Below are 9783 nucleotides of genomic sequence, written 5' to 3' on the forward strand. Positions count from 1 at the left end.
TGCACCATTTCCTACCATGACTGGAAATTGTGGTGTTGGGGAAACCTGTAGTTGTAAGAAATGTGTCAACCTTGGTTGAATGACATTATGTGAGCTTCCAGTGTCTACCAAAATCATAACTGGATGTCCTGTGATAGAGCCTTGAAACCGCAGTGTTTTGAGAGAGAATTGTCCCTCCAAGGCTTGTTCAGAGAGTTGAAAATGAATAATTTCCTCTTGAGTTTCTTAGGGATCCATATCCAAATTTTCAAGGTTGGGTGAAAACATTTCTATTTCTGTAGGAAAATCATCCTCTAATAGAAGAAGAAAACGTTGACACGTATGTCCTGCATGAAATTTCTCATCACAATTATAGTAGAGGCCTTGGGCCTGTCGCTCTTGCATTTGAGCGGTTGTGAGACTACGTATGGGAAGTTGTTGTTGTTTTGGTTGAACCGGTGGTAAGTGGGGTGTGGGAGTGATTGGTCTAGTGTAAGGAATTGTAGGATTTTGGTGTGCGTAACGAGGCTGTTTCGGGAAGGATAATTTTGAGTCTTTAATTTTGGACTCAACCAATTTGGCTAGACCTAATACTTCAGCAATATTAGTGGGGTGCAAAATAGCCAATTCTCTCATAATTTCTGAAACCAGTCCAGACATAAAACAATTTAAAATTACCTCTGGAGAGACCCTAAATTCTATTACAGATCTTCTCAAACTGCTGTTGGTATTCTGCCACAGAACCAGTTTGACGAAGTTTGAATAATGTCGTCTGGTGATTTTCATAGCATGAAGGTCCAAAGCGAATCTCCAAGGATCTTGTAAAACTTTCTCAGTCACTAATATTTGCATTTAAGAAGGCTCATTTGAACCAACTTAATGCTTCACCTTTCATATAAAATGAAATCTGATGCATACGTTGTTCCAATGGAACCTGATATAGTTGGAAAAACTGTTCTGCCTAGAACAACCAATCTAGAGGCTCAGATCCATCAAAGGGAATTAATTGTAACTTTGTGGGACGTGGTTGTTGAGGGGAAGTGAAGGTAGGGTTGAAGTTTGGTCTGACATATGTGGAATGTGGGGAAAAGAATGGAGGGACTGGAGTGGGTGTGTAAAATAGGGTGGGGCTGGTGGTGATTGGGGTGGGTGGTTATGGTTAGGGTTTGAGTGTGTAATGTGGGATGAAGATTGTATGTTGGTTGGGTCATGTGGTTGAGGTGGAACAAAGGAAATACATGCAAGTTTTTTCGTGATGGATCTGATGGATTCAGCAATTGCTTCGTGTCTTGCATCTTGCTGGTCTTTGCTCTCTTGCAGTTTTTCTGCAAAATCTGCATAAGAGATTCATCTATGTCTTTGGAGTTTTTAGGAGGCATAAATCAAGAACGAAAGCACCAAATTGATATGGAATTTCTGTAGATGAGAGGTTAGACGGCAAGGGAATAAACTAACTTAATCAAATGAGAGAGAAAAATACTGAATAATACTTCATTCCTTCATTTCTTCTGCAGCTGCAATCTAATATACCCTTTCAAGTAGTTTTTAGGATTTCCAACCTACATTGGACTTACATATTGGGCCCATTACTTTAATTGAAAATAAACACTGAAAACACAATTAGATTTCTTCAACATAATCTACAAGCCACTTAGATTTTTGTTTGTTCCTTATGGGCCGAGTTCGGCCATTTGTTCCAGCTATGCTATCAATATGATTGTGCAATTAATTTACATTAAATGTTATTTTTTTTATCATTATCTGTATGTGTATGATAGAATTGGAAATTTTAGCAAAGAAATCAATAAGTATTAACAAATAGTTTGTGACATTATTTTGATGATGACCATTCACGGATCAAAATACTTTATTTGTTCTTATCTTTTTATTCTATCATTTTGTGTTATCTTTTGATTTTATCGTGTACATTTGACTTGAGGTGATACACACTAATGTGACTGAAGCATTAGCACCGAGTAAAGTACAATAAAAAAATTAAATAGCGTACCTAAATTATGTAAAAGAACACTTTTTATTGCAAAATATTGAATCATATATACCATAACATAGAAATGCGGGTATGGAAGAGGAGAAAATCTACTATCTACAAAATGTATCATTTCATGTGTTAATTATTTTCTATAAAACCTTCCTCAATATCCAAGCACATCCAAGATTTGGCAATGGAAAGAGAACAATGATTCTGAATCCATACAAATGAAAATCTCCTATCACATGCTTCTGTAACATTTTCAAGAACTAAACTTTAGCACTGAGAATAGGGATACATGAATTATCCATCACAGAATTTTCACTCTAATAATAGTAATGATGATCATGACTTTAGTTACATCCTGAATAGCAATCTTTATTAGTCCAAACATTATTACAAAACTAAGCAGACACTTCTATCTTCTATAACATAATTCTAAAATTAAGAGAACTAAACCCATCAGCACCATAATTGTACCATATCAGATATTAGAATCCTATATAAAATTTGGGTATGGTTCAAATAAGCCACTAGAAAGAGAGTCTTTAATAAGCACAAATCCTGCATATATAATGCATGTAAACATTATCCAAATAATAAGTAAAACTAGCCTTATTCTATAGAATGATTCAACCATGCACATGTAAGGATTTACAAATTGACACGGGCTATAAAAACCAGTTGCCACAGATAAAGCACCTTTAATTTGAGCAGCATCCAAATCTCTTCAAAACTGAAGACTCCTCTTTCACATTTATTGTCTGTCCTTTAGATGGCACAGATGAAGAACTGGCACTGTCGCCAGCCTCAACCGCTCTCTTGCTTACTATGCGGTATATCTGACTAAGAACCTCGGTGAAGGCGTTTTCAACATTGGTTGCTTCCAAAGCAGAAGTTTCCATGAAGTAGAGAGACTCCCTCTCAGCAAAAGACTTTCCATCTTCGGTTGAGACAGCAACAAGGTGTCGAAGATCGGATTTATTTCCGATAAGCATAACAACGATGTTGGGGTCGGTATGACCCCTCAGCTCCCTCAACCACCTCTCTGCATTCTCAAATGTAGAAGTACGTGTTACATCGTACACAAGTAAGGCACCAACAGCTCCTCGGTAGTAAGCACTAGTAATGGCACGGTACCTATTACAGAAATAAACAATTTGAGTGACTTGATTAGTAGATCACACTGCAATAAGGACACCCTTATAACCATTCCAGTGTGATATTACTTTACGCTTTTTCTAATATGTGGCACAAGAAAACTCAACATCAACTAAATTTCATCATTAACATTTAAATAAATAGAATGCTGACATTTCTGTTTCCAAAATACACAGTAGAATTTACTGTGAAAATTGAGTAGAAGTAAAGATTCCATCAAGCTCTTCGCATACAAGGTTTGCACAAAAAATTAAAGAGCTTGACATGCTGTGTATTAAGGTTATAGTACAAATTGTACCTATCATACATCACTATCCTTGAATTTAAGAACCTTCAATCTCTCATTAACTAATTGGAGTTGGTGCAACTAGATTGAGCAAAGAATCTGGGCACCATAACTACCCTGTATCCTCCATATAACTGTTATTCAGCAATGATAGGATACGCCTGAAACGATTAACTGGCTGCATCCTAACGATATCCATGCCAAGTAGGTACTAAACATAAGTATAATGGAGGATACGTAGATAAATCTCATTAAAGGCTAGTAAAGATGAGATTTGCAAGTTGTACACGCACATTCAAATCCAACTGGACCGATGTGAAGGCAACCTGAAGAACGTATATTCATTTGATATATGAACAAGCGAGCGGCATGCATGCTGAGGTCATTGATGGTTGTACATGCAGGTATTAAAAACAAAATGCAAGGTAAACCATATCATAAACTGCAGCTCATGTTATTTATACTCTCGAATAGTTGTCTCAGATGTTAAGGAAATAACCCTCAAATGACATTAAAAGCTCCTTAAGGGAAAATATCAGCCAATGTAAAAGATAAGACTTCATACTACACCGGTTTTCAAGTTTTATGTTGATCATTGCAATGCTCTCAAAGAAAATGGTAACATGGAAAGATTCCAATGGATACTTTTCCTTGTATTTACTTTCATATTCAGAAAGGTTAAGGTGTGATAAAAAATACCAAAAGCTTGAAGAAGTGATAAATAAGTTCCAAAGGACTATCATTTGATGTCCTAACATTTAACAGCGTCTATAACAAAGACCGTCAAATTAACAATTATATAAATCAATCCATGTGTATAACAATTATCCACTTAAATTTAAGTTTTCAACCTCAGATTAACACGCTGTACCAGATCAGCTATGCTTTAAACATTTCAAACAAGCTTATATACTGTGCTGTGATAGTGTGATCAAGCAATTTTAAATGACTAAATGGAAAAATAGAATAAGGTGGCCTTAGAGTACCATAGAATAATATCCAATTAAGTAGGAAAGGTTCATAAATCCGCAAAACTCAGTTTGAATAACAAACTTGACATCATAAAAAATACCAAGATAATCTCTTTATCCAGTGGTGTCTTATGAAACAACTATATTTGAATAATTCACAAACCCACTGGAACCAAGAAAATTATGATAAACCATAACTCCATATATTCAAAGAGAATACTATGCTCAACATCCTCAACTCTTATCAAAATTCACAAGCAAACTCCTGCTTCTTTGATGAATAAAAATAGAAATAATATTCATTGAAATCCTGACACAGAAAAATTTCACATCCGATTCAATATTAATTAAATTAAAAAAATGATCATACTTCTCAGCACTAAATCAACAAGGGTTTTAAAACACAATCACAACCACATCATAAAAAAATCATTTTTTTTCTATATAAAGTGAAATACCCATGATTGTGCATATAGATAAATCAACCATAATCCAATAAAAAATATGAAAGAACAAACCTTTCCTGACCAGCAGTATCCCAAATCTGAGCTTTGATAACCTTGTCATCAATACTCAAACTTTTAGTTGCAAACTCAACCCCTATGGTGGACTTTGACTCTAAGTTGAATTCATTCCTTGTGAACCTTGAAAGCAAGTTAGATTTTCCAACCCCAGAATCACCAATAAGGACTAGCTTGAAAAGATAATCGTATTCATCATCAGCTTTGTACCCACCCATGTTCTTCTTCTATTCCTTTTGCACCTTTGTTTTCCTACAAAATCAAATAGAGAAGAAGAATAATAATAAAAGTAAGGATTTTTTGTTTCTACTTTTGATGGGGTCTTTAGTTTAAAATATTCATTACAAGGTACATGATATGTTTTTATATAGAGAGAGAAAAATGGTAAATTGGAGTGTAGTGGTAACGGGTGAATTAGTTTGAAATGAAATGGGGTAAAAATATACCACTTCGAACACCCCACTAGAACATAGGAATCCTCGTGTATAAAACTGACGTTTCCCAAAATTGGTGCATCGGATCAATTGATTTGATTTGATTGAGATTTTTTTTTTAGTGAATCCCATATAGTTTGATTTGAATAAAATGATATATTAATGGATTTTGTCTGTATTTCTATGTAAAAAAATTAGAGTACAGTAGATATTCTCTGATAATATAAATATTTATATATAGTTATAATTATTATTCATTTGTATTGTTTTTTTATTTAGAAAATTATTGATGATTAAAAATAAATGGGAATAATAAATGATAATGTAAAAAAACTCTTACATAGTTAATGTATATATTTTTTTCTCAAAAAATATATGCAACATGAGTTTTATATAGAGCCAATGCACCACCTACTTTTCATATATTGCCTCTTCAACAAATATAAATCAATGATAGATAATGCAAATGTGTATAATCTTCATTCTGACATTGGATAGATATTATATTCTTATAAAAAAAGAGAAAATATGTATACTATATGAGTTTTATGCATTATTATTGTATCATCAATTAATTATATTTAATAATTATTGACTCTTCAAAAAAATCAAAAAAAAATAATGTATATATAAATCTTTAGATTGATGGATAGATATTAGACTTGTATTTCTCTATCGAAGTCATTGTCTTACTTTCTCCCTATTATTTCTTACTTATATTTACCACTATATGTTTCTTCAGCAATTACCACTATATTTACTACTTGGCCTATTTTGCATTGGTTCTACTCTTTTCTAGCCCAAATCTAGGCTTTAAATTTCGTTGTTCTTTCTAGCCTTGTGTTATAATAAGCAAGCACAATAGATAAGGCAATAAGCAAAGGAAAATTATGAGCTTAAATTATTATTATTATTATTATTTAAGCATTGAATTTAAAGAGTTAGAATCGTAAGGTGGGGATCTTTAGATGTATGTGAATTTCACAATGATTTAGATCTCACGTTAATAGTTCTTACAAAATTAGAATATTTGCTAATTTTACTTTTTACCTTGTTTGATTCTTCAAGTATACATATTTCAAAATATTAACAGTGATTCATGATCTAATCTAAACTAAACCAAACCTCATTGAATTGGCTAAGTTAGATTATACATATAAAATCATCAAATCTAGATAAAAAACCAATAACATAGGATTAGTTGTCCTACATTTTGTATTCCATTGTGTTTCAGTTCAATAGAAAATTGTCACATACTTAAAGAAAATATTTTTATGTTATTTAATGGGATATGATTGATTTGAGATATGATGACGGAAAATTTTTGGGATAGGAGATTCTGATTCCAACCTCTTCCGAATGTGAAATTTTTCTTACATGCCACGTTGAGTAGGATTTAGGGCCGGCCCAACACAAACATACACTAACTGAAGCAACTGCTTTAGGATCCTAAATAGTAGGGGCCTATTTTTGACGATGAAGTTTGTGACTATTTGACCAGTGAGGGTGAGACAAGGCCCTCTCCATTAGTAAATAGAGAGCATCTTAGTCTTAGCATTTGAATTAGGAGTGTTCAAATCCAGACCGGTCCAACAATAAAACTAAAAATTGATCCAAAATAGACTGAGATTGTAAAAATTGAATGCATTTGGATCGTGTTGAACTTATTTTTTAAAGACCGATTGGTCCGGTCTGGATTTTGGTTTCACCTCTTGGATCCAGACCGGATTTTTAAATCATATTGATTATATTTGATACACTTTTTTAGAATTTAAACCAATCCCACAACCAAATAAAGCAAATAAAGAGGACTCAAGTGTTATGACTAGGTGCTTTATTATCAATTTTATTGTTGTGAAAGTATTATTGTTATTAATCACTAGTGTAACTAACTATTAAAATTACGTTACTAGTGCTTATATTATTGTTATTGATATCTTGCAGTTTTGTTGTCTTGTTATTATTGATATCTTGTTGTTGTTACTATTTTTTACTTTTATTATTATTGTCTTATTGTTTATTACTATTTTATAAATAGATGTTGTTTACTTATACTATTGTTGCACACATTTTAATGTTGTTTCAATGTTGTTGAACATTATTTTTATTGCTTTTTTTATGCTTAATATTTAGTTATTTTTATGAGTTTTGAATATAAGTGCAATTTTAATATTTTATAAAAAAAAAACTGATCCAAACCGAACCGAAATGCATATTATATTTGTATCGGATTGTATTGGACATCTAAATATGCATACCAAACCAATCCAAACCGTATGTTAATTACGCGTTTGGATTAGATCATATTTTGCCTAAAAACCGATCCAAATGTACCGCGAACACCCCTGATTTGAATAATTTGTATGTGATATAAAGAAATAACATTGGTTAAAAAGTTGTTGAGCATTAGAAAATATTAAATGGATAAGAAATGAAAAATTTGTATTGAATATTCTATTATACATAAAATGCAACCTGATTAGGGATGACAATTAATGTAAATATGAGGTAGAATTATACACACAAAATATAATTGACCAAAACTAACTTTATAGTTATGGATGTCACTTAGAAATGACACATGTAATTGTAGGTTTTTTAGATGAAAAATTAACTAAGAGATTATTTTGCATATTTATTTAAGTTGAAGAATGAAAATCACAGTTATGAAACTAAAATGGTACAATTAAAAAAGTTTATGAGAACAAAAATCACTTTATACCCAAAAATTAAATAGACCAAGAATTTGTGTTTATTTGGTTACAAATCCTAATGATCTGGTGTATCAATTTTTCTTTTATCCATTTGTAAAAAAACAAAAGTATTAACAATAATTCAATAACGTCAAATTTACCTTTTTATCTAAATAATTGATATCCGTTAGAGAAGGCAATCCTACATTCATAACATGGTGGACATGATTCTCTAAGTGGAAACTTTTTCATCACAATAATCTTATTTAACCTTATCTGAAGAATCAAACATATATTGTTTGAAATAACTTTTTTTTAACAACTTTTTTTTAATTTAGGATATACATTTCAACATGATTATTCAACATTTCAACTAAACGATTTTCACGTTTCCTTTATTCCTTTACGTACTGTGACAACTACTCAACTATTCATTTTGTAGCTAATCCGACTTTTATATTGATTAAAACTGACTACTACTTTGTCCATTAAAATGTTAATTCTCTCTAGTGGTCATCTTCTACCCTCTCCTCTTTAGTTTATTACAAAACAAAAAATGTATATAGCACATATTTAAGAGTTTTTATAACTTTATTATCTATTGTTCATTTTTAATCTTTATTAACTTTTAAATAAAAAATAATACAAATGAATGATGAATAATACATTAATTATGTATAAATATTTATATTGATAATGCAAAGATATTATTACACTCTTATTATAATATATGAACTAGTAAGTTACTCGTGCATATGCACGAGACAATATTTTGTTTGTCATATGGTTAAGAACACATACGTTACCCGTGCATTAGTATGGTTAAGAGTATACATGTTAGTTGTGCATTCGTATGATTCAAACCTCCTCAAATATATGAGTAAAATAAATGACAATGATATTGTAAAACTTCGTATTGAATCAAAATCCACGTAATAGTAGGACAACAAACATTGAGGATACAAAATATTTAGAGAGTTAAAAGTTTAAAATACAAAATGATCATTGATCTTCTTGAACACTCGGAATGTAAAAAATCATATTTTTGAACAATACAATGTAAACAATGAAAAAATCTAAAATTATAGAAGAAAAATTGAACTTTAAACGAAGGAATAAACATGTTAGCAAGAATTTGAAGAGAACGTAAGTACTACGTGTGAAATGAAAAGATTTATTAAAATATAGTTTTGAGGGTATAAAAATAAATAAAAGGATTGAAAAAAAATACATATGATGTCGAAGAAAATAAACTAACAAATGATGATTTCATTTAGGAATAAATACATTTAATACAAATACTAATAATAAGTAAATAAATGTATTGGAAGAATAAACTAATAAATACAATTTTACTATTAAAGACGTATTAAATGTTATTATCTAGAAAACTAATAAATATGTATTACAAATAATTTGTGCCTTAATTTCTTTTATATATATATATATATATATAATAGAAAAATAATGGTAATAAATACTAAATAGATTTTGATAAAAAGAGAAAGGTTTGAGTTAGAATTTTTTATAAAATAAATTTTGAAAGGAAATTTATTTAGGAGGTTGAATAAGTTGAAATGTTAAAAATAATATAAAAAAATAACTGAGAAACTTTAAAAAATAAAAGGTTTAATATATTTGAGCAATAAAAATGACTTAATTAACATGTATTTTAAGAAGAAATTAACGAGGTTATCACACATTGCACATGATAAATGTTTCTGGTTGAGATTCTTCTACGAGTTGAT

At 30.7% G+C, this 9783-nt stretch overlaps 1 protein-coding gene across 1 annotated transcript; it reads right to left on the minus strand.

Annotated features, from left to right (window-relative positions):
- On the minus strand, positions 2331–5318 carry LOC109355150 (ras-related protein Rab11D). Its single transcript, XM_019598121.1, has 2 exons — positions 4906–5318; positions 2331–3109 (listed from the first exon to the last, which is right to left on the minus strand). Exons 1-2 carry the CDS (start codon positions 5124–5126, stop codon positions 2674–2676), a joined length of 657 nt encoding a protein of 218 aa, XP_019453666.1. The 5' UTR covers positions 5127–5318; the 3' UTR covers positions 2331–2673.

This window comes from Lupinus angustifolius, chromosome LG08 (genome assembly GCF_001865875.1).
Source record: "Lupinus angustifolius cultivar Tanjil chromosome LG08, LupAngTanjil_v1.0, whole genome shotgun sequence".
Lineage (NCBI taxonomy): Eukaryota > Viridiplantae > Streptophyta > Magnoliopsida > Fabales > Fabaceae > Lupinus > Lupinus angustifolius.